This window comes from Psittacula echo, assembly GCF_963264785.1.
Source record: "Psittacula echo genome assembly, chromosome: 23".
Taxonomy (NCBI): domain Eukaryota; kingdom Metazoa; phylum Chordata; class Aves; order Psittaciformes; family Psittacidae; genus Psittacula; species Psittacula echo.
Window position 1 is genome coordinate 2784524 of NC_137748.1, and position 27578 is coordinate 2812101.

At 58.5% G+C, this 27578-nt stretch overlaps 3 protein-coding genes across 3 annotated transcripts; 1 reads left to right on the top strand and 2 right to left on the bottom strand.

The window, feature by feature from the left end:
- Positions 1 to 46: 46 nt before the first annotated feature.
- FTSJ3 (FtsJ RNA 2'-O-methyltransferase 3) lies at positions 47 to 6717 on the top strand. Its single transcript, XM_080633279.1, has 22 exons — positions 47 to 382; positions 559 to 685; positions 770 to 875; positions 1068 to 1114; positions 1269 to 1348; positions 1538 to 1637; positions 1794 to 1988; positions 2069 to 2184; positions 2703 to 2807; positions 2963 to 3063; positions 3137 to 3217; positions 3308 to 3466; positions 3786 to 3921; positions 4030 to 4235; positions 4331 to 4451; positions 4533 to 4626; positions 4847 to 4997; positions 5106 to 5182; positions 5324 to 5426; positions 5510 to 5693; positions 5796 to 5890; positions 6132 to 6717. The coding sequence occupies exons 2-22, from the start codon at positions 619 to 621 to the stop codon at positions 6319 to 6321; spliced, it is 2514 nt and encodes an 837-aa protein (XP_080489405.1). The 5' UTR covers positions 47 to 382; positions 559 to 618; the 3' UTR covers positions 6322 to 6717.
- Positions 6718 to 7963: 1246 nt separating this feature from the next.
- On the bottom strand, positions 7964 to 21108 carry LOC308229303 (alpha-2-macroglobulin-like protein 1; the record flags this gene model as incomplete). Its single annotated transcript, XM_080633258.1, has 23 exons — positions 7964 to 8053; positions 8487 to 8489; positions 10705 to 10826; positions 11097 to 11223; positions 11294 to 11519; positions 11842 to 11941; positions 12055 to 12124; positions 12653 to 12877; positions 13421 to 13576; positions 13808 to 13953; positions 14033 to 14090; positions 14363 to 14590; positions 15187 to 15348; positions 15462 to 15571; positions 16651 to 16765; positions 17982 to 18096; positions 18189 to 18273; positions 18383 to 18536; positions 19302 to 19322; positions 19832 to 19884; positions 19994 to 20156; positions 20404 to 20593; positions 21035 to 21108. 23 exons carry the CDS (start codon positions 21106 to 21108, stop codon positions 7964 to 7966), a joined length of 2793 nt encoding a protein of 930 aa, XP_080489384.1.
- Positions 21109 to 22509: 1401 nt separating this feature from the next.
- Positions 22510 to 27145, bottom strand: LOC308229304 (1-acyl-sn-glycerol-3-phosphate acyltransferase alpha-like; the record flags this gene model as incomplete). Its single annotated transcript, XM_080633259.1, has 7 exons — positions 22510 to 22538; positions 23074 to 23202; positions 23370 to 23442; positions 23654 to 23749; positions 23855 to 24030; positions 24331 to 24464; positions 26961 to 27145. 7 exons carry the CDS (start codon positions 27143 to 27145, stop codon positions 22510 to 22512), a joined length of 822 nt encoding a protein of 273 aa, XP_080489385.1.
- Positions 27146 to 27578: the final 433 nt, after the last annotated feature.

Below are 27578 nucleotides of genomic sequence, written 5' to 3' on the forward strand. Positions count from 1 at the left end.
GTCACTTCCTCTCCCCGCAGAGCGCAGAGCGCCGCCAGCGGGGTGAGGCGCGCTCAGGTTGTGGCGTTGCCGCCATTTTGGTACGGTCAAAGCTGATTTCCCCCCCACCGCGGAGCACCGGGGGGGCAAGGACGGGTCTTGGCCTCCGAGCCTCCATCGGAGGAGGGAGCCTCCGAGGGTACCGGTTACCGCTCCCCCTTCTCTCGCCCAAGGCAGCCCGCCTGGCCGCAGCAGGGCGGGCGCGCCACACTCAACGTGGTGGCCAGGGAGAGGAGAAGCGGAAGTCGGGCCGGTGACGCGGGGCACGACGGGAAGGCTGTGAGGGCACGCGGTGGCGGCGGGACCGGGTCGGAGTCGGGACCGGGATCAGGACCGGGACCGGGTGTGTGTCGCGGGGTGGCTGCGGCCTGGGCTGGGGGAGTGGGCTCTGGGCTGAGGGGACCCCGGGACAGGCCTCGGAGGGTCCCGGGGAGGCACCGGGGGGACGCTGGGGTTCGGCTGTGGAGATCCCGAAGGACACCGGCCCGGCCCTGGCTCACCCGGTCTTTATCCCCTCAGGTCCCAGCCGGCAGCTGACGGAGGGTCCGGGCCCTGCGGAGGGCCCTGTGCCGAGCCACCATGGGCAAGAAGAGCAAGCTGGGCAAGAGCCGGCGGGACAAGTTCTACCACCTGGCCAAGGAGACGGGTGAGGGGTGCAGGACCGGGCTGGGGGTGTCTGCGGTAACCCTGAGCCCTGCTAACCCGTGACCCCCGTTTCTCCATCCCACAGGCTTTCGGTCCCGCTCCTCCTTCAAGCTTCTCCAGCTCAATAGGAAGTTCCAGTTCCTGCAGAAGGCCCGGGTGCTGCTGGATCTGTGCGCGGCCCCCGGCGGGTGGTGAGTGCTGTCCGGGCCCCGTCACAGCCCAGTGCTGCCCCGGGGTGTTGTAACAAAGCAGCTGGTGTGTTTTCTGTTGTTGTGGCTCAGTCCTTGATGGCAAAGCTGATCCCAGTCCCCTGGCGGAACAGCTCAATGCTGGGGGCTCTCCTGCCATCCTGCTGTAGCTCTGTTCCTCTCTGTTCTTTCCAGGTTGCAGGTGGCTTCCAAATTCATGCCGGTTTCCAGCTTGATCATTGGTGAGTGTTGGGACCCAGCAGGAACCTCCACCACAGTGCCTGGATGTAGCCGAAGAAGGGAATGCTGGATTTGGGATCCTGGTGGACAGAGGATGGGTGGGGAAGCCAAGCTCAGTTTTGAGAGGTTGCAGTCAGTGTTCACGTCTTTTCCCAGGGGTGGACTTGGTCCCCATCAAGCCCATTCCCAGCGTGGTGACGCTGCAGGAGGACATCACCACTGAGAAGTGTCGCCAGGTATGAACCTGTCTCCCCTGCCCCAAGCCTCAGGTCCCAGTCTGGTCTGCAGTGGGAGTGGGCATCACCCTGCCTGCTCAGCTGGGGCTCCTTGGGGGTCAGACAGAGGCAGGGGGCTGAGCTGACATGGACAGGAGGTGCTGCCTTGCAGAGGAGTTAGTGAGACAAACGCATGTCCCTGTTCCTCAGGCCCTGCGCAAGGAGCTGCAGACGTGGAAGGTGGATGTGGTGCTGAACGATGGAGCTCCCAACGTGGGAGCCAGCTGGGTGCATGATGCCTATTCCCAAGGTGGGGTCTGCCTGGGCTTGGTACAGTCTGGGGGCTACAAGGGTGGGCACATCCCATAGCCCAGCAGGGCAGGGTGGCAGTGGGGTGTGCAGTGGGACAGGGAGCTGGGTGGTAGGGACATTGATGACCGCTGACTGCTTTTCTGCCCTGCTCCAGCCAACCTGACCCTCATGGCCCTGCGACTGGCCTGTGATTTCCTCTGCAAGGGTGGCTGGTTCATCACCAAGGTTTTCCGTTCCCGGGACTACCAGCCCCTCCTCTGGATCTTCCAGCAGTTCTTCAGCAAGGTCCAGGCCACCAAGCCCCAAGCATCCCGCAATGAGTCTGCTGAGATCTTCGTGGTGTGTCAGGGTGAGTGGCCAGGGGCGACCTGCAGCTGCTGGAATGGGGCTGGGAAGAGCCTGCTGCTAGCTCTGATTTCTCCCTCCCAGGTTATCAGGCTCCAGACAAAATCGACAGCAAGTTCTTTGACCCAAAATATGCTTTCAAGGAGGTGGAGGTTCAGACTAAGTCTGTTAGTGAGCTGGTCAGCAAGAAGAAGCCAAAGGTACGAATAAGGCCAAAGACACAAATGAAGCTGGGGATTGGAGCCAAAGACATATTAATAAGCAAAGTCATGCAGGAAAATGAAAGCTCTGGGGATGCAAAGTGGTGGAAGAGCCAGTTTTGGGGAGGTTTGCAGCCTCAGAAGGTGTTGCAGTGATGGGAAAATGGTGATACAAGTTGTGAAGCTGGGGATGGAGCAGCAAAACCCTCCCTGCAATGGCTGGCCACTGGGTTTGTGTCTCTGTGAGGTGTCTTTAGGACACAGCACAGCAAAGACTCTGTCAAGTGGCCTCAGCTGAGCATGGAGCTGACACAGACCTCTATCAGCTCTCAGTCTGAGGTGGGACTGGGAGACACTGTGGAGCTGGCAGGTTGGGGCTGGTGACTTGCCTCATCCCTTGGTCATGCAGGCATGTTTAGGTGGACACTTGCAGCAAGACATGAGTTATCTGCCATCATTCAGCCTTTAGGTGGGGTCGAAGCTGCATCTATGGCTCATACCACTCCCTTCTCCTGTAGGCAGAAGGCTATGCAGATGGTGACATGACCCTCTACCACCGCTTCACCCTCATGGACTTCCTCAAGGCTCCTAACCCTGTGGACTTCCTCTCCAAGGCCAACGAGGTGAGGACCCGAAGTGAGGGGGACCTTGGTGGCATCTGAGGCCTCCCCAGGAGCACAGAGCGATGCAAAGAAGGAGCCAAGTGCCCCAGCTATGGCTCTCTAGCAGCAGAGGCTGAAGCTCAGGGGGATCCGCTCTTTCCCCCTGCTCTGCCCAGATCACACTGGGGGATGGTGAGCTGGAGAATCACAGCTCCACCACGGAGGAGCTGCGGCAGTGCTGCAAGGACATCCGCGTGCTGGGAAGGAAAGAGCTCAGGTACTGGGGGTGACTGGGACAGGCTGGCTGCTGGGCCTGGTGGCTGTCTCTGACTCTCTGCCTCCCCACACAGAGCTCTGCTGAACTGGAGGACAAAGTTGCGGCGGTTTTTGGCCAAAAAGCTGAAGGAGCAGGCAAAGGAGCTGGATATCAAGTAGGGTCAGCAAGGGTTGCCCCAGAGCTCCTGCTTGGTGGGATGGGTCTGCCACCAGGAGAGGTGGTCTGAGCTCCTTCCTTTTGGCAGCCTGAGCTCCGGGGAAGAGGAGGAAGGCAAAGAGGAGGAGAGGAAGGAGAAGAAGACATCGCCAGGAGGTGCAGCTGATGAGGTGGCGAAAGAGGAAGAGGAGGAGGTAGAGCTGGCGTTGGCAGAGATGAAGGCCAAGGAGCTGGCAGAGTTAAAGAGGTAAAAGGATCTCGCATGAGGAGAGATGGGGGAGCACGGGAAGCTCCAGCTATGGGCACAGAGGGTGGTAGTGTCAGACCCCAACCCTCTGCTGACAGCAGGTTTGTGGGTCCTCAGGGTTATCTGCACCTCCAAGCAGGTGAAGCAGTTGTTCCAAGCTGGAACAGGCCCCTTTTGTCCCCACTGGGGACCCCTCACAGGAAGATCACAGTGCTGTGAGGGAGATCTGTCGCTGATGTGGCAGTGGATGAGCCATTGGGATGTGGAACGAGATGGAGGGAGTAGGCAGAGTGTAGCCTCGTTCCTTTGCCTCTTCCAGAAAGAAGAAGAAGATCCTGAAGGAACAGCGGAAGCAGCGTGAGCGTGTGGAGCTGAAGATGGACCTCCCTGGTGTCTCCATTGCTGATGATGGTGACACCAGCATGTTCTCTCTCCGCACTATCCACAGGACCCCGGTGTGTGGAGCAGGGGGAGGCCAGGCTCCCAGAGCTATTGGGGCTGGGACAGCTGCGGGCACGTGGCTGATGAGCTGTAACTTACGACTTGTTGTACTTGCATTGCAGCTGCTGAACGAGGTGACCCGGGGGGATATGGCATCAGCAGATGCCCTCCTGGAGATAGGACCTGGGGACGATGACATTTATGTCTCGGATCAAGAAGGAGAGGACGATGTGTCCCTGGCCAGCGACCTCGACCCGGAGGAGCTGGTTGAGATAGAGGCCCGGCAGCGCCGGCTGGAGCGGGAGAGGCGAGAGCAGGGTGCAAAGAGGTGAGAGCAGGAGAGACCTCCCTGGGCAGAGAGTCCAGCAGTGGGCACACCCCATCCTGGCTGGGGGGGTCTGACCCTGGTGCTGCTTGTAACAGAGTAAAGTTTAAGCAGAAGGAGGATGAGGAGGAAGAGGAGGAACAGGAGAATCCCCTGCTGGTACCTCTGGAGGAGAAGTCGGTGCTGGAGGAACGGCAGACCAGCCTGTGGTTTGGGAAGGTGAGTCCTGCTGGGCTCACAACAGCAGCCTCAGCACAGCAGCTTCCCTGTGTCCTCTTACCTGCTGCTTCCCATCCCCAGGACGCCTTTGCTGGCATTGAAGATGATGCAGATGAGGAGCTGGAGCTGGGGCAGTCGCAGATGTTGGCTGAGAAACAGCACGAGTCTCAGAAAGGTTAGTGCGGGCTGGGGGGGGCACAGAGGGACAGCCCCAAGGCCCAGGCTGGGCACTGGATCACACCATGGTGGAGATACGGCTCTGAGCGTGCCTGGAGATCTCCAGAGGTTGTTTCCAACCTCTGTCATTATGCAGTTAGCGAGCTGGGTGTCTAGAGGAATGAGCTGCACTGGGGTTTGTCTCAACCCTTTCTCACCCAGTGGTTCCTGTTCTCCAGACAAAGCAACAAGGAAGGAGCAGAAGAAGAAGGTGCCCCAGGAGGAGGTTCCAGCTGAGCCCCCGCCTGCCACGGACACAGGACCTGACACTGGTAAGGTGCAGGATGAGCAGAGCAGTGATGATGACAGCAGCAGCAGTGATGAGGAGAGGTGAGGCCTGGAAGAGGGATGGTCTGGATGTTCTCCCACAGCCCCACAGTCCCAGAGAGCTGGGAGGTGAGGTGAGCAACCCAGCCCTGACCACTCTCCTCTCTGCAGGCCACCAACACCAGTGGGGAGGAAACGGGGCCGTGTTGAGCCATGTGGCTTTGAAGTGGTACCCATTGAGAACCCATGTGAGTGCTCAGGGCTCCTGGACCCATGTGTGCCCAGTGATACTGTGTGATCCCTCTTCAGGGACTGGAGGCAGGGTCACACCAGGCTTTCCCAGGGCTGCTTCTAGATAGGCCAAGCTTTAACCTGTCTATATGTTGCAGTGAAGAGAGCCCGTGTCCTGGATGCAGAGGGCTTGGCCCTTGGCTCTGTCATCGCCACCTCCAAGAAGGCCACGCGGGACTTGATTGATGATTCCTTCAACAGGTACTTGCTCTACCAACAGGCAGGTGGATTGCTGAGGAGACCCCACATCCTGTTTACACTCACCTGAGTCCCCCCCCACCCAGGTATTCCTTCAACGAAGATGAGGGCGAGCTGCCGGCGTGGTTCACGGAGGAGGAGCAGCAGCACCGGCGCCGGCAGGTCCCGGTGGACCGGCAGACGGTTGAGGCCTATCGGCAGCGCTGGCGCGAGATCAACGCCCGCCCCATCAAGAAGGTGGCAGAGGCCAAAGCCCGCAAGAAGCGGCGGGTGAGTGGGGCTGTGGACCTGTGTGTGGCTCCGTTCCCCCCCTCCCGGGTGCTCCATCCCTCCTCAGATTCTCCTTATCCCTATCTCTCGCTGTCCTCACAGATGCTGAAGAAGATGGAGCAGATGAAGAAGAAAGCGGAGGCCGTGGTGAGCACAGTGGATATCTCGGAGCGGGAGAAGGTGGCCCAGCTGCGGCGGTGAGTTGTGAAACTGAGGTCCAGATCCTGCCTGTTGTGCTGGGCTGGTTCATGATGCCTTGTCCCTGCAGCCACCACACAGGGACAGCTCCTGTGTGTAACCCAGCAGGGTTGGCAGAGGCTGGGCTGGATCTGGTTGCACACTGAGGGGTGATAGAGGAAGCAAAGGAGCCCCATCTTGGGGCCAAACTGATGGAACTGGGTCAGGGTCTTGGTCTCACCTTCTGCCATTCTCCCCCAGCATCTACAAGAAGGCTGGGCTGGCCAAGGAGAAGCGGCAGGTCACCTACCTGGTGGCTAAGAAAGGTGTGGGACCCCGCGTGCGCCGTCCTCCTGGGGTCAAGGGCCAGTTCAAGGTTGTTGACAGCCGCCTGAAGAAGGACGTGAGGGCTCAGAAGCGCAAAGAGCAGAAGAAGAGACGCCATAAATGACGTGGGACCAGCTCCATCCACAGGGAGGGACTCGGCTTGGGAGCAGCCGGCTCATCCTGGCACTCTGCCCCATCCTGGGGACAGGACTGCGACAGTCGCATGTTGCTATTAGTTGGTGCCTTGATGTGACATTGCCTCCTGTCCTCTGGTGGGGCAGGGAGGGTTTATTTGGCCTCAGTGCTGTAGCATTGACCCCCTTCCAGCTCTGTCGCCATTGCTGGCTCTTGTGGAGATGGCACCAGCATCCACACCAGCCCTCACTGTCCCCAGGGAGGTTATGGCTCAAGGGAACAGCTCCTTGGGCCATACTTGTCACCGAGCCCTCGGAAAGGTGAGTATCAAGGGTATGCACAGAGCAGCTCTTTGGTTATAGCAGAATTAAACCCTGGTCTGAGGTTGCCCCAGGATGTGTCCTGCTTCCCTTCATCACGTTTGACTGGCAGAGAGGACCCAGCCAGCAGTGAGGCCAGACCTGCACCCACCCTGCCCCAGTCAATGCAGTCCAGAGCAGTCCCCCCATCCCTGCAACCCCATCCCTGCCACCTTCCACCCCTGCACCCCTCATCCCTGCCACCCTCCCTGTGTGGGACCCTGGAAGTTTAGGAAAGAGAGAGCAAGAGTAAAGTCATGCTTGAGCCAGTGTGTTTGTTTAGAGCCAGGGCAGGGGCCGGGGGACTGTGGCTTCTCCCTGTCAGCAGTGCATGAATCAGGTTGCAGAGCTGGTCCCTGCAGCCCTCATGGTGGCAGTGGTACCATGTTAGTGCCAGGGATGGGAAGCACAAGGTCTTTGTGGGGTGGGAGCTGCTAAAGCAAGAGGTGACAAAGTCCAGAGGGAGCTGTGAGCACCTCAGCCATGCTCTGCCCTCGTGCAGGGCCAGGGCTGGGGTGAGGGTGGGAGAAGAGGCCGTCGCCTGTCCCGCTTCTCAGTGGCTGAGGGAGTTGGGATGAGCGGAGGGTTCCAGCTGCTGGGCTTCAGGCTGTGCTGGAAGCTTCCCTACTGACCATCAATGTCTTCAACATGAGATATGGGTGTGCTGAGAGGAGAGAGCTGCTGCCCTCCTGGCTGTCCGTGTCCCTCCAGCTGAGCTGATCCCTTGGAGCTCAGTGCCTCATCCCCTGTATGAGCCAAAATCCACAGATGGGGAGCTCCATAAGGAGCACAGGAGGACTGGGGTGGGGTCTGGGCCCCCTCAAAGAGGCACAGCTCCTCTCTGCACCCCACAACCTTTGTCTTCCCTGACCTCAACATCCCAAGCTCTGCCTGGCAAGACCCCATCCATCAATCCAGGGCTCCAGGCCCTCTCTCCTCCTCCATCCCAGCTCATGGCCCATCTTTCTCTGGCTTCAGGGACTCAGCACAGCCCACATTGTCCCTTCAGGGTCAGTGGGTCCCCATCAGGGTCCCAGTGGTGGGGTGACCCCTCTGCCCTGTCAGGCTCAGCTCCTACCTGAGCTGCAGGGTGCAGTGTAGGCAGCATCCCTGCGATCACCTGCAATGGGAAGGATGAGCTCAGTGTGAGCTGCTCCTGTTGGTGAGGCCAAGCTCCTTAATGGGAATTGAAAGCTCAGCCAGGCCCTCTCTGGGCCACTGTGGTGGCCACCAAGGCCACGTCCCCAGCAGGGCTCACCCGTCTCATAGCAGTCACACAGCATCACGGTGGCTGGCTTGGATGTTCCTCACCGGGAAGTCCTGTGTGGCAGTGAAGGTGAAGGTGTCCTCCTCCTTTGTCAGCTGTGGAGACATCCCAAGGACGAGGTGCGACCATCCATGATGGGGAAACATCCCCACTCCCCAGCACGCAGGGTCCTGCTCCTGTCTCCTGTCCCCATGCACAGGGGGGACACAACCACTTACCTCCTGGCAAGGAGAAGTGGTGACATGAGAGGCGTGGGGATGAGCTACGCCACGGAACAGACCCCACAGAGGCCTTGAAGAGGTCCTGGCTGCACAGAAACCTGTGCTGGGGTGCAGGGCCAGCATCCCTGCTCCGCTTCTGGGCTCCCCTTGACTTCTCAGCTCAGCAAAGCAAAGGCTCTGCGCACACATCAGCTGCACGTGAGGCAGCACCTACAATAAACCATCCCCGAGGCACCAGCCATGGGCAGGGACAGCCCACCAGCCTGGCCAGCAATCACACGCATGGGATGAGCTCCCACCCTCCCACCAGCTGCGGACAGACACAGAGAGGGCTCACAGAGCTGCAGACAGCGCAGGTGCTGGATGCGGGATGAGGACAGGCAGGGACCTCATGTCCCCACATGCAAGAGGATGTAGGGGATGGCCACAGCCTCCTCCTCCACGTGCTGGAACGCTGTAGACCTGCGTCTGCTCTGCAGCGAGATCTTTGCTCTCCATCCAGTGAGCAAACAAGGGTTGGCAGAGGGCCCTGCAGATGCAGCCAGGGCAGTGTTTGCCCACAGCCTCCTGGGTTCAAGGCTCTGACGGCCTTTGGTGATGTGAGGAAAGGTTCCCATAGGCTGTAGAGGTTCCAAACCAGGGGTCAGGACCCACATACACAGGGGTTTGCTGGGAAACCACAGCAGGAGGGAGCAGAAATGAATCCCCAAACCGAAAGCAGGCAGCACATCCTGGGTACGGTGTGTGTGAGCTGGTGTCGCAGAAGGGCTTGTTTCCGGGTACTTCAGATATAGCCAAAGAGCAGCTGCTTGGGCTGGGTGCAGGTCTCAGGCTGCCTTTTTGCCCGGTTTCCTCCCATTGCATCAGCTCAGTTATGGGCACAGGTACAGAATGGTGCTGGGCTAAGAGCTGGACACCAGCCTGGGCACAGGCTCCTTATGTCCTGGTGGGAATTTAGGGAAGTTGAAAGAGCTCCATGACTGCTCTGAGCACAGCCCCCTTCCCTCTGGGGTATGGGGGGGGCAGAGGCAGTGATGCAGGAAGCCATGGATGGGGTGGACCTCTTTCCCATGGGCTGTCCCCATGGATACAGCCCTGACCTCACCTCCCTGCCCTTCAGGAGCAGCCCCACACAGTCTCAGTATCCAGAGGATGCTGGTCCCTGCCACCCCCATGGAGACAAGGTGGGAGCATGGCCCTGAGCCCATTCTGCTGCCCCAGGATGTGGGCATGGGTCAGTGCCCCGCAGGCATCCCGGGGATGGTTCAATGTGAAGAGGAGCTCAGGGCCATCAGCACAGGAGGCAGCTGGGGCTGTGAGCAGTGAGGCCAAAGGGAGATGGATTCAGGAGCAGGGGGAGCTCTGCCTCTGCTGTGGGGATGCTGAGGGGAAACAGCACATGGAGGATGTGTCACTGGGTGACTGAAGCAGGAGCCAGTGTCCTCCAGCCCCTCCTGACCAGGCGCCACTGACCCCACGCTGTGCTGCTGCTTCTCTGCCTTGTTGCCAGCACAACGAATGCTCCCTCTGGTTTGGTCTCAGCTCTTTATTCAGCAAAGCAAAGTGAAGGTGCAGCCCCATCACGGAGGTGGACGGGAGCATTGTGCTCCCGACACAAAGTGTGGTTTGGGGTTGGCTTTGAGCAGGGATGGTGGGAAAGAGCTTGAAGCAAGGGAGCTTCCCTGCAAGGCCAACACTTTGCTGCTCATCTTCCGCTTCGCTTATTCCCAGTTGGATTTTTCCTCATTGTTTCGGCCTGACAGCAGGGACAAGGTCAGAGCAGCCCTGAGCATCCTCTCCATGCCCAGCCATCAGGCTCGCACTCCTCTCCCAAGGTGTTTTGCCAGCCCTGGATCAGCTCAACTGCCCTGATCCCCTCTCCAAGGGGTTGCCCAAGGGAAACCACAACTTCATGGTGGGCATCAGGGCTGGGTTTTGGAGTCCTCATCTCAACCACGCTGCTTCAGGCTCCTGCTGGGTCTGGTGAAGGGGATGAAGGGATGGGAGAAGGCTGCCAGCCCTCGAGACCATTGCTGTCAGGTGGGGTATGATGGGGTCAGGAGCAGGGGGAGAGCCACACAGCTGCAGTTTTCCTTCACATCAGTCTTGGAGGCTTTAAAACCAGGAATACAGCACGTATGAGGCTGGGATCAGCCAGCCTGCCCTTCTCTGTCCCAAAAATGCCTTTCTGCCTCCAACAGCTTCTTCCCTGCCTGGAACCCGACCAGCAGCCCGTCGGCTCTGATGGCCCATGAGAGCTTAGGGCCACCCGGGCTGTCCTTGGAGCAGCCCCATGCACGGTGTGATGAGAACATCACACACCCAGCAGCCTCCAATGTACCAACCTCGCCCCAGCAGGGAAGGGAAGGCACCATCCCACTGATGGTGGGTGATGGTCCCACTAAGTGTGGACGCACTTGGTGCACCCTGCAGCACCCATAAGCTCCATCCAGCCTGGCCGAGGGATGGGGAGATGCTCTGCTCTGCTCCCGCCAAGAGGGTGGCACAAGCACCTCTATGCTCACCTGCACCATAAGGAGCTTTGTCTCAGTGTCCATGTGCCCATGGGCTGGTACCATGGGCACCTCGGTGCCGCAGAGCTCCTCAGAGTGCAGGGCAGTGGCGATGACGGTGACATTCACCTCCCCTGTGGAGGGAGATGGGGACATGGTGGTGATACTGCCTTAGGGGCTGGCTGCAGCTCAGAGCCACCCTGGGGACATGGGGATGGAGGAGGGTGCAATGGATGCAATGGGACTGGGAAATAGAGGGTAGGGATTGGAGAGTGGAGACGGGAAAGGGGAAAGAGGGGAGAGGAAGCTGGGAGGGGGAGGAAAGGATCAGAAAAGCGGTGACAAAGAGGAGGGTTTCAAGCAGTGTCTAGGCTCTCCTACCCCATCCCCAGCCCTTTTCGTACCCATGCTGGTGGCTCGCACGTCCCACTGGAAGGTCCTCGTTTCACCCGCACACACACAACCACCGTTCACCTCGTCCAAGCCCACCAACACCTCCAACTCCACCGACTCCATCAGCATCACCCGGACCTGCCGGACCACAGCTCCTTCAGCCACCACCGGGCCCCCAACCCAGAGCCCCCTGCCTGGCCCCGCTCACCCTCAGGCAGTGCTGCAGGAGGTTGAAGACGGTGGCCACGAGGGTGAAGGCTTCGTGCTGGACCACGGCGTAGGGCAGCGCCAGCTCCACGAGGAAGGGCTTGAAGGTTGTGATGGTGCTGGCAGGAGCCAGCCCCAAGCCCAGAGGGGATGTGCAGAGCATCCCTGCTTCCCACTCGGTGATGATGTCGGGCACTGGCACCGTCATCGCCGCGGAGCCATTGTCCCTGCAGGGAGGTAGGAGATGGGCAGGTTGTACACAATGGGTCTGATGGGCAGAGCCAGCAGAAGGAGCACGCCAACCCCTTCCTCTGGGTCTTGGGGACCATTGGTGGCCACCATACACATGGAGATGGGCAGAGGCACCATCGGTTTCTTAGGGCATCCCCTGCCTACAGGACAGACTGCCCAATCTGAGGTGCAAGGGAAGGGGCTGAACATGTCTTGGTGTCACTCCTGGTACGTGGACGCTGAACCGGAGCTCCGGGCACTGCACCCAGCGCTGAAGCTGCTGCAGTTACCTGAGGTCTGCTGGGGCTCCTTACTCACCCCACAGGCACCAGCTCCCACAGCCACGTCTCCAAGAAACCCGCCTGCATCCCGGGGTCCTTCAGGACATCTGCCAGAGGATCAGCCTCCGGCTCTGGTTCTGCAAACGGGCATGACTTGAACGTGCTGCCAGGAAGGATGGGAAGAGGCAGGATGCCTCCAGCCATTCTTCTGCAGCCAGCACCGAGGCTGTTACGGATCCTCCCCACTCACCTTGGGGGTACTGAATGGTGCTCGATGGCCAGCCCAGCTCCGCGTTGGTGGCAGTTTTCAAACCTGCATCCTGAAACAGAGCACATGAGAGAGAACAGCAACCACACCAGAGCCCACAGATCCCCAAATGCCTTTTCCATCCCTCTGCGAAGCCAGGAACCGAAGCGCCATGGCAGAACAGAGCTCCTGAAGATCAGGACCCCCCTCACCACGCTGGAATGGGAGTGCAGGAGAGGAATATTTGTGCCAGGAGAAGCTGCTGCATCAGGGAGAGTTGGGAAGGACGCGGTGAATCTGCCCTGCCTGCTCCAATCCCAAACAGCCCCGACCCCTGGGTTTGCTGCCAGTGGGAGACAGGCAGCCCTCAGAAAGCAGGGGAATGCTGGGACAATCTGTTCTGTTCATCCTGTTCCCATCAATCTGTGATGGGAAGAGCAGAGCTTAGCCCCTTCCCTATGGAATGCTGCAGGGCCTCGGCTGGCAGGTGCGTGTGTCCTGAGCTGGTCTGTGAGCACACGCATTGGCTGGGCAAAGGACCGGGTGTTCCCAGCACCCTAAGGAGGAAGAGGAGTGTGAGGAAGGGCTGGAGGGCTCATACCTTAAACAAGCTATAGGAGCCTGGCTGGGCATCAGGCTGCAGGACCCGCCAGCTCCTAGGTTTGCGGCGGCAGCTCCTCCTCTTCCCTGGCACGTCGTAACAGTTAATGGCTGGAAGGGCCAAAATTATGACATCATGCTCATGCATCGGGCTCTGAGATAAAATAGGTTCTTCAGGTTCAAAAGAATAGCTGGATCCAGAAAACGCTGGAAGGGAGTCATAGACCTAAACCAAACACATGAGCTTTGGGTGAGAAAGACAGGAAATGCTTCTGGCCCAGTTCCAACCCCTTTTGCCCCTGTCACTGCCCCAAAGCTTCTGCACCTCCGTGGGCATCATAGTGATGCCACCATCCCCAGCCCCTCCGCTGGGACCTGTCACTTCCCCATCTCTCTTCCCTCCAAGGGCAGCGATGCTTCCCAAGGTCCCTATTTGTCCTCCCCTAAAATCATAGAACCATAGAAGCTTTGGGTTGGAAAGGACCAAAGACCATCCAGTTCCAACCCCTGCCATGGGCAGGGATGCCTCACACTAGACCGTGTCTCTCAGGGCTCTGTCCAACCTGGCCATGAACACTGCCAGCAGTGGTTCTCTGGACAACCTGTTCCAGTGCCTCAGCACCCTCATAGTAAAGAACTTCTTCCCTATATCTAAGCTGAACTTCCCCTGTTTCAGTTTGACCCCATCACCCTTTGTCCTGTCACTCCAGCCCCATGCCCCAGCAGCAAGCTCAGGACCAGCCTAGCACTGAGGTTACTCCAGCCTCACCACGTCAGGGTTGAGCTTGCCCTTGCCCTTGCTACTGGAGGACTGTGCACGTTGGTCCACGGCGTAGATAGCACAGAGCGATCCTGGGGCAGCCTGCACCTTCACGTGGAGCTGGGAGCCCACCACAGCCTTCTGCTCCGAGAAGGACAGGTTCACCTGGAGAGAAGGGAAGCCTTTGGGTTAGGGGAGAGGGGAGCTGGTCCCAGGTAGCTGGGCACCATCCCAAAGGACAGAGATCAAAGCCTGGAGATGCTTTGCAGCAGCAACAGGAACAGGAGAGGAAGGAAACCCCTTCCTGAAAGGAGAGCCTGGTCCCAGCCAGCTGCAGGGGGTGAGGAAGGGCTCAGTGCCCCCATGTCCCCTCCGAGCCCTGCGGGCTCTGCTCACCTCACTGGGGAAGCACTTGGCCACCTTGAGCTCGGTGCTGTCGGCCACCACCTCGCTGCTGGGCAGCACCACGTAGCCCAGCACCTTGGCTGCGGGCGCCAGCTCGGGGCCGATGGGCAGCTCCAGGGAGAAGGAGCCGCTGAGCCCTGGGCCGTGCGAAGGGAGAGGAGTGAGGAGCAGGCACGGAGCAGAGCCCTGCACAGCCCCCCGTGCCCCAGGACCTACCGGCATCTGCAGGCAGCTCCTTCCTGAGCACCGTGGCGATGGTGCCCTTGGCCAGGACCTGCAGAGGAGGAGGTGGGAACAACAAAACCTGTGCTGGGTGGGGAAGCAGCGCGAGGAGATGAGGGGAGGCTGTGGAGGATGCTCAGGGACAGACTCTTCAAGCAACATGGGATGGAAATGGTGCCCCAAGACCTGACTGCTCCAGAGTCCATCCCTAAGCCCAGGAGCCCAGGGCTGGCTGGGGATGAATCCTGCTGGAGGGGAAGATCCTCCTCCCCTGAGCTCTGCCTTTCCTGCAGGTTCCCTTCTCTCCCCAGGTTGAAGGCTCACCAGTAAGACCACATCCAGGCTCTGCTGCTTGCTCCCCATGGCCTTCTCGTCAAACAAGTAATCCACGCTGAGCTGCAGGGGCTGGCCGCAGGGCAGCTCCTTTATCACCCTGTGTATCTGCAGGAAACTCGTGCTGCCCACAGAGAAGGGGTACACGTGGCGAGGAGCACTTTCGTAGTTGGGATACTCCAGGTTCTCATCCTCAGAGGCTGCAGGTTTGACCTCACCCTGAGGGGTGGAAATTGAGGCTGTCAATGGCAAAGATCAGCTCAGCAGCAGAGCTCAGTAGGGGCTGAAAGCCACCCTGCGACTGCCACCCTCTTTGCTGTGACATCCCCGCAGGAGCATGCAAAGGAACCCAAAGCAGGTGTGCTCAGCACCCAAAAGCATAGAGCTGCGTGCCATCATCACAGACACTCAAAGGGGTAGCCAGTGGATAGCAAGAGGAGGCAGGTATCTACATGCTGATGAAGCACCCCAGAGCTATCTGATCTTGCGCCCAGGTGGTGAGGGTGGAAAGGATCCTGAATTTGGCAGTGAAGAATGAGAACAGTAAGGCAGAGAGAAGGAATTAGAGGAAGAACTTTGCAGAATGCACCAATGGTGGGAGTAGAGCCTTTTCCCAGCGCAGGAGGCAGGAAGGGTGCTGAGATCCGTAGGGTTTGACTGACATCAAGGCATTAAACAGGGCTATTGCACACATGGAGCTCTTCATCATGGGATGCTCTGGGTGCGCGAAGACCAAATGCGGTCAAGGGGAGGCTGTAAAAAACTCTGTGATCTTTACCAAAATCCATGTGTCTGAGGGGAAATGAGTCCCTTACATGCACAGAGACCCTGTTCCTCCAACCAGAGGTGTCCAGCTCGAAGGAGGCTCTCCCCGACCCATCCGTGAGCAGGGCTTTTCTTTGGATTTCTGCATTATCAACCACCACCAGGAGCTCCTTCTCCGTTAGGGCAGAGCCATTAATTCCCTTCAGCAGCATCTGCACCAGGAGGGAAGGGGAGATGCTGGGTGGGATAACAGGGTTGGAGGTCTGAGGGAGTGGGATTGGGTGCAGCAGGAGCGCTGTAAGGCACAGGGACACTCCCCCATTACCGTCCCAGTGTAGGGGACGCCAGGCTTGTAGAATTTATCACCGCTTTCAAATGTGATGATGATCTCTTCATCCACAATCATACAGCTCTTGTTCGCTGCACGCTGCACCCCTGCGGAGAGGAGAGGCACTCAGCACCGTGCCCTTGTGATTCCCACCAGGAAAGATGGGTCAGAGAGCCTCAAGCATGCAGCGCCACACGTTCTGCTGTCTCTGCAAGTGGCTGCTTGAAACAAAGCTCTCCTCTTGCAGGCAGTGGCTAAGGGGCAAGTTTGCACAGTGCAGAACCACACAGATTGGGCAACAAATGCAAAAACAGAGTCATAGAATCATAGAATGGTTTGGGTTGGAAAGGACCTCAAGATCATCCAGTTCCAACCCTCTGCCGTGGGCAGGGATGCCTCACGCTAAACCATGGCATCCAAGGCTCTGTCCAGCCTGGCCTTGAACACTGCCAGGGATGGAGCATTCACAACTTCCCTGGGCAACCCATTCCAGTGCCTCAGCACCCGCACAGGGAAGAGCTTCTTCCTTATCCCCTGTTCCAGTTTGAACCCATCACTCCTATCACTCCAGTTCCTGAGGAGGGACCCTCGCCAGCATCCTTGTAGGTCCTCAGGTGAGACAGGATCTACAGCATGAGCAGGACCATGCTCCGTGCACCACCCAAATACCAAGCTTTACCCCAAGGTGCCCCTCTTCATGGCTGCAAGCAACCAGAAGAGGCCACTTGCAGCTGCATTGTGCTGCCATTAGGCTTCTTACTTGACTCTAAGGATGTGTCTAACAAACCCTAACACACAAAGTGACTGTTCATAACTAGATTCAAAGCCAGAAAGACCTCCTAAGACCAATAGTACCCTGGTAGCTTCCCAGGCACTACTCAAGCACACCAGCTAGTCTTCAGAGAGGAAGAGGGAGGTGAGGTGGATGATGGAGGGATATGTGGGGGAGAGGATGCTGGAAGGGGAAGAAACTGCTCATCAGCCTTCAGGACCTCAGGGACTGCTCCAGCAGTCAGGAATAGAGGGAAAAATGACACCAAAGCAAGCATGGGCACAGAGGGGCTGGTGGTAATGGATGGGAAGGACAGGGACCCTTGGGACACCTGAGCAGAGCAGTTGTGCCACGTCCTCCAGGTGCCACCACCCCAGGACATCACCGAGGGGGTGTCAGCACCTCTGTGCTCACCAGTGCCCTCCTCCAGCAGCGACACAAAAGCGCAGAGCTGATCCTCATAGTCCAGGTTGGTCAGGTTGAAGGAAGTGGCTGGCACCTTGGTGGAGAAGCAGCCGTTCCTCCCAGTCTGAATGAGAGAGTCACCCGTGTTGGAATCATAGAACCCCAGCCTGGTTTGGGGTGAAGGGACCTTAAAGCTCCTCCAGTTCCAACCCTTGCCACGGGCAGGGACACCTTCCACTGGAGCAGCTTGCTCCAAGCCCCTGTGTCCAACCTGGCCTTGAACACTGCCAGGGATGGGGCAGCCACAGCTTCTCTGGGCACCCTGTGCCAGCGTCTCAGCACCCTCACAGGGCAGAGCTTCTGCCTAAGAGCTCAGCTCAGTCTCCAGTGTCATCAGTGCCTGCTGTCATCCTTTGGCTCTCAGCTGCTGCTTCCCTCCATTCTGTCCTGCAACACTTGGATCCTGAAAACTTGCTCCCAAGGGCTGGTACTGCACTGTGCCATGCAGCTGCATGTCCCATCCCTGCCCACCCTGGCCCAAGGACTATCCCAAGTGCCAGCTTCAGTGTGCACTCGCAGCCCAGAAAGCAACCGTATCCTGGGCTGCATCAAGAGCAGCGTGACCAGCAGGTCGAAGGAGGTGATCCTGCCCCTCTACTCTGCTCCCGTGAGACCTCACTTGGAGCATTGTGTGCAGTTCTGGTGTCCTCAACATCAAAAGGACATGGAACTGTTGGAACAAGTCCAGAGGAGGCCACGAGGATGATCAGGGACTGGAGCACCTCCCGTATGGAGACAGGCTGAGAAAGTTGGGGCTGTTCAGCCTGGAGAAGAGAAACTGAGTGGAGACCTCAGAGCAGCTTCCAGTGTCTGAAGGGGGCTACAAGGATGCTGGGGAGGGACTTTTCATCAGGGACTGCAGTGACAGGACAAGCGGTAACGGGTTCAAACTGAAACAGGGGAAGTTCAGGTTGGAGATAAGGAAGTTCTTCCCTGTGAGGGTGCTGAGGCGCTGGCCCAGGGTGCCCAGAGAAGCTGTGGCTGCCCCATCCCTGGCAGTGTTCAAGGCCAGGTTGTACAGAGTCTTGGGTGACCTGGTCTAGTGTGAGGTGTCCCTGTCCATGACAAGGGGTTGGAACTAGAAGATCTGAAGGTCCTTTCCAACCCAAACTGTTCTATGATTCTCTGACTCTGGCTTTGCAGCAGTTTCACATGAGAGCCGGATGACCTCGTGATGCTCAAACGATGCACCCAGCCATCATCAGCCCCAGCACCCCAAACCGGAGAAAGACTGCTAGGCCCACCACCTATGTGCCTTCTCCCTCTCCTGCTGCCCTCACCTGACCCCTAAGCTCAGCACAGGTCATTGTAGGTGCGTCCAGGTCAGCAGCAAGGCCGTGGAATTGGCAAAGCCTGGCCTCAGCTCTGCCTCGGAAGGTTCTCCCGGATGGGTACCTGTTGGGAGGGAGCAGGAAGGGGAGCAGATGGGGAAGACGCAAAGGGAGCATCACCCCAGGAGCAGGCAGCTTTGCTGCTCTCCAACTCACAGCCCGCAGACATCCACTGGGATCTTCTCATCCTTTTCTGTCACAAAGCGGGGCAGCCGGATCAGCACTTCAAAGTTGGGCCGCCCTGAGGGGAGAACGGGATTGTTCCCTTTTCTTCCTTCCTCAGTTTCTTGCCATTCCATGAGACGGCTCCCAAACAGCCCGTGTGGAGCCCAGCCTTCATCCCCACGCACCGGAGTCCTTCACAGTGAATTGGTGAAAGCTGCCCTCCATGGTGATGGTGTAGTTGCCCAGGACCGGCTCTGCACCTAGCGAGAAGGACAGGTCCACGATGCCTTGCTGCGGGTTCACCTCCTGCCACTCCGCCACAGGGTCCTTGTTGGGATCCTGCACATGGGGACGTGTGGCATCAGCTCATGGAGATGAAGACAGCGCATGGAGTGGTGCAGGGGGGTTGACAACCTCAAGGACTCAGGTCACCCTGGGTATCCTCGCAAGAAGCAGGGGTTTTGCCCTGACATCACGCTCAGAGCATCCCTGGGGACATCACCTCTCCAAAAGGAAACGTCCCCTCCGTGGGTGCTGCATTATCCAAGCTCCAGCCTGGTTACAGCAGCCAGAGCTCGCAAGGGGTGCTCCAGCCTGGACTGGTTGCTCAGGGGATTCTCCAGTTGGGGTCAAAGTCCCTGTACCAATAGCCATTGCCATCTTCACTTGTGTAACCTTCCAGAGGACACCCTGTCTCAAAGGCAGACAGAAACCTGACTCTTAGTGGGCTGGGAATCATAGAATCACAGCATGGTTTGGGTTGGAAGGGACCTTAAAGCTCCTCCAGCTCCAACCCCTGCCACGGGCAGGGACCCCTTCCACTGAAGCAGCTTGCTCCAAGCCCCTGTGTCCAACCTGGCCTTGAACACTGCCAGGGATGGGGCAGCCACAGCTTCTCTGGGCACCCTGGGCCAGCGCCTCAGCACCCTCACAGGGAAGAGCTTCTGCCTTAGATCTACCCAAGCCCTTATGCCCGCTCTCTGTAACTGCTCTCAACATCCACAGCAAGGATGCTCCTTGTTCCCAGCACCACACACATGCTGGGGGCCCATTGCTCCTCCCAAGGAAGCCAACTCTGGGTGACAACACAGGGTGACAACTCACCCACACGACCACCAAGGGAATCTGCAAAGAAAGAGAGAAGCATTTATCATGGTCAAAGCACAGAGAGTTGAGCTCGTGCCTAAACCGGGGGCTGAGCCCCCTCCAGGTTTCCTGCAGCCCCTTTAGGCACTGGAGCTGCTCTCAGGTCTCCCCTTCAGGAGCCTTCTCTTCTCCAGGCTGCCCCAGCCCAGCTCTCTCAGCCTGGCTCCAGAGCAGAGCTGCTCCAGCCGTCGCAGCATCTCCATGACCTCCTCTGGACTTGCTCCAACAGCTCCACGTCCCTCTTGTGCTGCTGCCCCAGAGCTGGATCAGGGCTGCAGGGGGGGTCTCCCCAGAGCACAGCAGAGGGGCAGGATCCCCTCCTTTGACCATATCCCACATCCCTTCAGTGTTTTGGGGGTTCCATCCCTGTGTCCGTCTCCTCCATACTCGTGGAGACACTGAAGATTTTGCCACTGCTGCCAAGATGGTCTCAGGCACATGGGGACCCCACTGCCTCCAACCCGCCCCGTGCCCCAGGCCCATCTCACCTCTCTGTTGTTGGCATTGAGCTTTTGATCCAAACGGACAATTCGAATCTTCACTGGAGAGAGCAAAGGCAGGAGCAGGAGTGAGCGCTACAGCCTGGGAGCCAAACCTGGGGATCCCAGCCCAAGAGCCTGGGAGCTCTTCCAGCTCCTCCTGCCCCTCACCAGTTTGTCCGGGCTCGTAGACATCCTTGTCTGTCTGCACCAAGGCCCTCGGCTCCAGAGCTTTCACCATGACTTTCCTCTGCTTGGAGACCTGCATGGAACCTCCCTGGATGGAGATGTGGAGATGCGCAGCCTCGTCCGTCCAGGCAGGAGGGGTAGAACTCTGCCCACAGGGAAACACCAGAAATGGTTTCAAAGCCTTTATTTTGGATGCCAGTGCGACAGCAAACCCGTCCCTCACCATCACCACCCCAGTGACCCCTGAAGGCACCAGGGACCTGCTATGCATGGGAAGATGATGCTCCAAAGGTCTCCATACACGCTCCCTGTCCCTCCACTCTTCAGTTCGATGGACCCCAGTCCCCTCCCCGTTCCCCCAGCCTGGCTATGGCAGAGGGGCTGTGACTCACGCTGGGGAAGCGGGGCCAGTTCAGCTGGAGGATCTCATTGCCCAGCTCCTCCAGGGTGACGTTGGGGACTCCGAGCTGGCTTGCCAGGTGCAGGGTCACCCGCACGGGCTCCTCCAGGTCCATGAGGTGGATGTGCACTTTGCCCGGGTGTGGGTAGTAGAACGTGGAAGGGAAGAGCACCAGGTAGCGCCTGGAGAGGGGACACCTTGGCAGGGGAGGAGGCCACCAAATCCCAGTGCTCCCCCTCCACTCCACACTCTCAAGGCAAAGGGTGCTGGGGTGTTTGTAGCCCTGGATGCTCTCTGCAGGGCTACGGCACCCAGCCTTGCACCCATGCACCCAGGGAGGCCGGCCAGAGCACAGACCAGAGCAGAGCCCACCTTGGGATAGAGCTGCAGGGTTGACCTGCAGGGGGAGGAAAGGCTCTGCTCACCCTCCAGCTCATGTGAGAGGTGGCATCTGCACCAGCACAGCCCAGAGACACCAACCCCAGGGACTAAGTCTTGTTATGGGGACAACCACCACCCCAAACCACCCCGACCAGCCTCCACAGCCATGGCAAGCACTGTCACACCACCGAGACCACCCGCCATCCCACAGGCATGGACAGGCAGACATGGAGAGGGCTTACGGCTTTGCAGATGCTCCAGTTGTGAGATACAGGGTGCAAAGCAGCAGGCAGGGCAGGGCGGCTGCAGACCCCATCCTTGGAGGACCAAGATGGTCCCAGGGGCCCTGTGCTGGGTTTTCTTCCTCTCCTCAAGCTTTCGTCTCCCTGCTGGCAGCAAACAAAAGCCAAGCGAGGTCTGTGTCTAGGGCCCAGCCACCCAGCCAGGACAATGTTTAACCACCAGACCCGAGCTTTGATGGGTTCAAGGCTCTGGGCAGCCAAACCCCACCCATAGTGGTGGGACTGCTGAGTCAGCTCGGAGCTGATGGACTGACTGCACACAGGGAGCACAGGGAATAAAGGGTCCTTCTGGGAAGTGAGATCTTCACATGTACACTGCCCCTGACCACGTCCGTGGGACAGTTCTTGATCCAGTGAGTTGCTGCTCGTGGGAAGCCTCTATTGTGTTGCTCGTGGTGTCTGTCTGGGTGGATGTTTGCCATGGCTTTGCAAAGGTTCCTTCATAATGAGCCAGGCAGTGCGAGAGCAGGAACGATGCCAACCTGGAGCCCTGTGCCCTTGTTTGCTCATGGCTTGCACATCGTATTTGAAGACGGGAGGTGAGGGCTGTCCACCCTGCAACCAGCACTGGGGACAGCCACGCGCTGCCTTTCACCCTGCCCTACTGTCACCATGGGGTGGCTGGGACAGGAGCTGCTCTGTTGGGAAGGAGCCAGTTGATGCCCAGAGCCATCCCTGGCTGCAGGGAACAGGCCAGGGGAGGTGGCAGGTGATGGATGGGTCTGCTTGTGCCATGGTCTGGAGGCCATGAGGAGGTCCCTCCTGTTCATCCAGCTCCAACCCCTGCCATGGGCAGGGACCCCTTCCACTGGAGCAGCTTGCTCCAAGCCCCTGTGTCCAACCTGGCCTTGAGCACTACCAGGGATGGGGCAGCCACAGCTTCTCTGGGCACCCTGTGCCAGCGCCTCAGCACCCTCACAGGGAAGAGCTTCTGCCTAAGAGCTCATCTCAGTCTCCCCTCTGGCAGGTTAAAGCCATTCCCCTTGGCCTGTCCCTACAGGCCCTTGTCCCAAGCCCCTCTCCAGGTTTCCTGCAGCCCCTTTAGGCACTGGAGCTGCTCTCAGGTCTCCCCTTCAGGAGCCTTCTCTTCTCCAGGCTGACCCAGCCCAGCTCTCTCAGCCTGGCTCCAGAGCAGAGCTGCTCCAGCCCTCAGAGAAGCTGTGGTGTCCATAGAGATGCTCCATGTGCAGTGATGCAGACACCCCCCATGGCCATAAGGAGATGGATCCCCCTTCCCACACTCCCCTCAGCACCCGAGGCGCAAACAGGACAAGGTGCATGCACAGCACCAGCTATGGACCGTTTAATCTCACACCCTTGTCTCATAGTTCAGCATCGTGACAACGTGCCCTGGACCTCCTGCTCCTCCCCAAGCCAGGCACTGTGCTCCAGACCCCTCCTCAGAGCTTGCTGCATCAGAGCAGCATCTCCAGCTTACAGTAGCCTGCAGAAGCAACCCAGAGAGCCCATGGGTGAGCCCCACTGAGAGTCACATCATCAGGGGTGGAAAACAGTGCAGTGAAGCCCCAGCCCTGCCTGGCACATCTCTGTCCCCTTCCCAGCGTGCAGGCAGGAGCCATCCAGGCAGACAGGGCTCATTACCCAGGACCAGACACAGCACCAAGCTGGAGGGAGGCAGGCAGCGCCCTGCGGAGGGGATGCACAGTCATAGAAAGGGGGTTTAGGGGCACCTTGCACTGGTTTTGGGGTGCTGCCAGGTCCCTGTGCTGTAGTGCTCTGCTTCCCCTTGCTCCAGGCTGCTGGGGCAGTGGCAGGTCTGGTGGACACATCCACAGGGGACAAGGGGACAGCGTGGCCCAGCCTCTGGCTGTGCCACCTCCCTTGCGGCCCCGAGGGGGTTGATCCATGTGCCTAATTGCTGGTCCCAGTTGTGTTCTCCTCGCAATGGGAGCTGCCCGTCCCCCTGCCAGCCCCAGCCCAGTGCGGGTGCTGAGGATGCTCAGCACGCTGGTCCCCACAGCAACTTGCAGACATCTCAGCGAAAGCATCAGCCATGGCCTGTCGGACAGTCTCGGTCAGTCTGGGGACATCCGTGGAGCTCAGGCCCTGGGTTTCCACCTTGGGGAGGATTTGGATGGTGCACGTCCCTGGATAGAGAAGGGGAAGACCAGGGATGCTGTTAGATGAACCTATTGGGAAGCAGGTCTCCCCAGCAGCCTCAGTGTTCCACAGAGACCTCCAAGCCGCACATCCCTCATCCCTACAACCAGCCCTGACCACCTTCCAGCAATGGGGCTTCTTGTCCATCACTCACCAGAGGTGAATTTCTTTTCCTTGGAGCTGAAGAAGTCCCAGTACGGGGAGAACACGATGGGGAAAATGGGAACCTGTAGGACACGGAGTATGAGGGGTGTCCACCACACAGACCCCCTCCGGCTCCTGACATGGCCCAGGCTTCAGCAGGTCCCTGTGCCCTCACAGGGTGCCTGTTCTGGGGGCTGCAGAACCCAGAAGACCCTCATGTCCCCCATCCCGCTGCCCCAGGGTGCACGTTCCCCCACTCCATCAAGGGCAAGCGGAGGGGAAGGCTGTCCTTACCTGAGCCTGCACAGCCAAGTGGAAAGCCCCACGCTTGAAGGGCAGCATGGATTTGTCCTGGTTCCTGGTGCCTTCAGGGAAAATCCACACTCGGAGCTGCATAGGACAAGGGGAGATGGGAGCATGGACCCAACCCAGTCACCCTGGAAAACCCCTTGCCCCATTGGTGCTTGCTCCCCAGCTCCCCCCTTGCTCCCTCACCTTTTCACGCCGCATGGTCCTGGCTGTCTGGGAGATGACGTTGATGGCATCTTCTCTCTTATAGCGGTCGATGAAGATGATGCCGCTGAGCCAGCAGGCCCACCCCACCATGCCCATGTATAAGAGCTCCTTCTTGGCGATGGGCACACAGCGGTCAGGGATGACCTCCACCATGCCTGGAGGATGGATGGGAGAGGAAAGGATCTGTCCATGCCCAGTGGCACTCAGCACCAACCAGGCCTGTGGCTGCAGTGACCTGGTATCGTCCTCCATTGGCCCAACCCTCTCTCTGTAGCACACCCATAGCTCTGAGCTCCTATCCCATCACCTCTTCTGGCTTATGCCTACCACACTGCCCTGTACAAACCCTGGTCCTGGCCTCTCTGGGACCCTTAAAGGGTGAGCCTGATCCACCCCTGCAGCACCCCAAAAGCTGCCTATGCAAGTGCTGAGCCCTCCATCTCCTTTGCACATACCCATGAGGTCAAGGGCAGCTTGGTGGTTGCAAACTATCACGTAGAGCTCCTCGGTGTTCAGGTGCTCCAAGCCCCACACCTGCATCTTGATGCCATACAAGTGTTTGAGGGGCAGGATCGCAGCACGCAGGAGCCTAGGGCAGAGGAACACACATCAGGAGCAGATCACAGAGTGGGGCTGTGATGCTTTCCCACTCAGGGAGCAAAGCACAGGATGGGCCAGGCTAGATGTGGTCTGAATGAGCACAGACTGTGTCAGTCTGTATTCAGTCTTTGCTTTTCTAAGCCCATTTATAGCCTGCATAGCTCAGAGCAAGCCTTGTAACCACTCTGAAGGGGAGACCAGCTGCTGTCAGTAGTAGAAAGTCTTCATTGGAGCTGCTGATAAGGAAAAGCAGCCAACACAAGGGAGAAGAACAGACTTTCTGATGTCCAGGGACGATAGAAACGCAAGAAGGGATGGGATGGGATGGGATGGGATGGGATGGGATGGGATGGGATGGGATGGGATGGGATGGGATGTCTGCCTGCAGCCAAGCTGCAAACCGTCACATCCCAGTGAGGACCACAGTCTTTGGCCAGGTAAGCTTCACCCTGAGGCTCACCCAGTTACAGCTGGAAACCCAGACACCAGCACTGCAGACCCATGGAGCCAGAGGAGCTAGATAGCAACCGAGGGGGCTGAGCTGTAGGTGGATGAACTCTGGATAAGACAAGAGGAACCGGCCTCAAGCTGCACCAGGGCAGGTTTGGATGGAGCTGAGGAACAATTCCTTCCCCAAAGGGTGCTCAGGCATTGGAACAGGCTGCCCAGGGCAGGGCTGCAGGCACCGTCCCTGCAAGTGCTCACACACCCTCAGTGCCATGGGTTAGTGGTGGCCTTGGCAGTGCTGGGAATGGTTGGGTTTGATGATCTTGAAGGTCTCTTCCAACCAAGTTGATTCCATGATTGCATGAAGGTGGACATGCAGAGGAACAGTCTAGACGGCTTTACAGGGACGTGGATGTCTCCATGGACTGTCCCAGCAGAGCAGCCAAAGGGCAGCACTGCGGGCACCAAGCTTTGTGCTGCAGGTGAAGGGGGAAGAAAGCAGGGAAGGGAAAACCAACTCTGCTTCATTCTGCAGAGGAAATCACAGAGAACAGCTCCACTGGACCTGCAGCGTCGGGAAGAGATGGACCTTTCATCTGTGCTGATGGAAGGAGGAACAAGGACGAGCGGTGTCCCCATCCAGAGAGGGTTGGACCAGATGGCAGAGCTGATGAAGGGTGACACTCAGTATGAGAGTAACGAAAGAATGGAAGGAGGATGAAGCAATGGGGATTGCGGCACCCACAGTGGAGATAAAGAGCTGGCATGCTTTTGGCATTGAAATGGGGCACTTTCCAACCCATGGCATGAAGAGCATCCATGCCAAGAGCCACACATCTGACAGCAGCTGCTTCCAGGGAGCCCACAGGGGCAGGGCACAGGGCTGTCAGCAGGAACTCAGCACCAGGGAGGGATGAGAAGAAGCTTGGGAGGGGAGAGTAGAGGTAGGCACATAGGAAGAAGGAGACATGATGTTTAGAGGGTCCAATGTATCAGCAGAACACCTATCCCTTGGGAGAGGCAGGGTCAGAGATCTCTGTGCCTGCAGAGAAGCAAAACACTTGTGGCAATGCCCCAAAGCCAGGAGTAATGACAGGAACGTGCTCCAAGCCGGAGGCTTTGGGATTTGGAGCCTGAGGAGGAGATGAAGCTGGGTGTGATGCTCCCATGCAGGATGGCTGCGAGGTGTTGGTGGGACAAGATAAGGCAGCGTGAGTCACACTGAGTCACCCAGGGATTTCCACTGAGCCGGAAGCGTTTGCGCCAGAGCTCGGAGCACCTCTGGATGCATCCGTGTGTGCACAGCATTTCTGCATCAAGCTTCTGCAGAGGGCCCGGAATCCATTGGCACCAGCACACGATGGCTTGAGCTCAGCGATGCCACAAGCTCCGGCATCTTTCACCCTGACATAATGGCATCCCTCCTGGTACCCTTATCATGCCCAGGAATCCAGTGTCAAGATTGCAACACCCTTGAAAGCAATCGGACCTTCCCCTCGTGTTGCACAGCGATGTTATCTGGGCTGCCACCACCCTGGAGCAGAGCTGGGACAGGACTGTGCCATGCCCCACAGCTGATGGCACCCAGACGTCCCCAAATCTCTCTGCCAAAGCACAGTTCCTGGGGCTCTCGCTGGACAGGGAGATGGTGATGGGGGTGCATTTCCATCCTGCTAATGATGGTACCTCCAGCCTTGCCCAACTCCCCCCTATAATCCACTCAACTGATGACCCCAATAAAGTGATGCCCAAGAACAATCTCTTACACTATAGCATCCTCCAGGCACCATTAATCCTGACCCAGCTGGCCACCTCCATCATGGTGTGTCCCTCCCTTGGGATGGCCAGCAACTCTTCACCACAGCAGAAGATGCAGATGCACGCTTCACTGCCACATGGACATGACGACAGCCCTTGATGTGGCCCCAGGATTCAATCAGGATGCCTGGGGCAGGAGACAGCATGTGTCCACAAATCCACATGAGCTCCTCTACCCAGCCACCCCTACAACAGACACACATCCCCATGCCATACTCACTTCATGTTGTCCACAGAGCGTCCCCGAAGAGCTGCGAAGGGGGACAGGAGGGTGGCCATGGCCATGATCCAGCAGTTGAAGAAGGCCACCTTGCACAAGTAGTGGAAGGTGGCATTGTACCGGTAGAGCAGCAGGGCTGCCAAGGGCAGGAGGAGCAGCAGCCCATGGAGCAGGACCACCTCCATCATGCTGCCCTGGCAGGAGGATGCTGAGGAGCTCAGGCCGGGAGCAGGGTGAATGGCACAGGGGATGCCGAGGAGCATGAATGGTGGATGAATCAGGTCTATGAGCACAGCAGCATGTGGGCGTTTGGGGCTGGTCCAGGGCAAGGTGCTGTGTGTATCTCACCCTGTGCAGAGGCTTGAGGATGGACTGGCTTACATGGGAGGCAGGCAACCCCTCCAAGGGTGGAGAGTGGTGGTGAGTCAATACCGGGGACCCTGGGTCACCCCAGGAGTCACTGCTGGGAAATGCATTCCTGGGCTGTTAGAAGCCATTGCAGAGGTGCTGGAGCGGGGCCAGAGAAGGGCAATGGAGCTGGTGCATGGCCTGGAGCACAGTGTGATGGGGAAGGGCTGAGGGACCTGGGGGGTTCAGTGTGGAGAAGAGAAGGCTCAG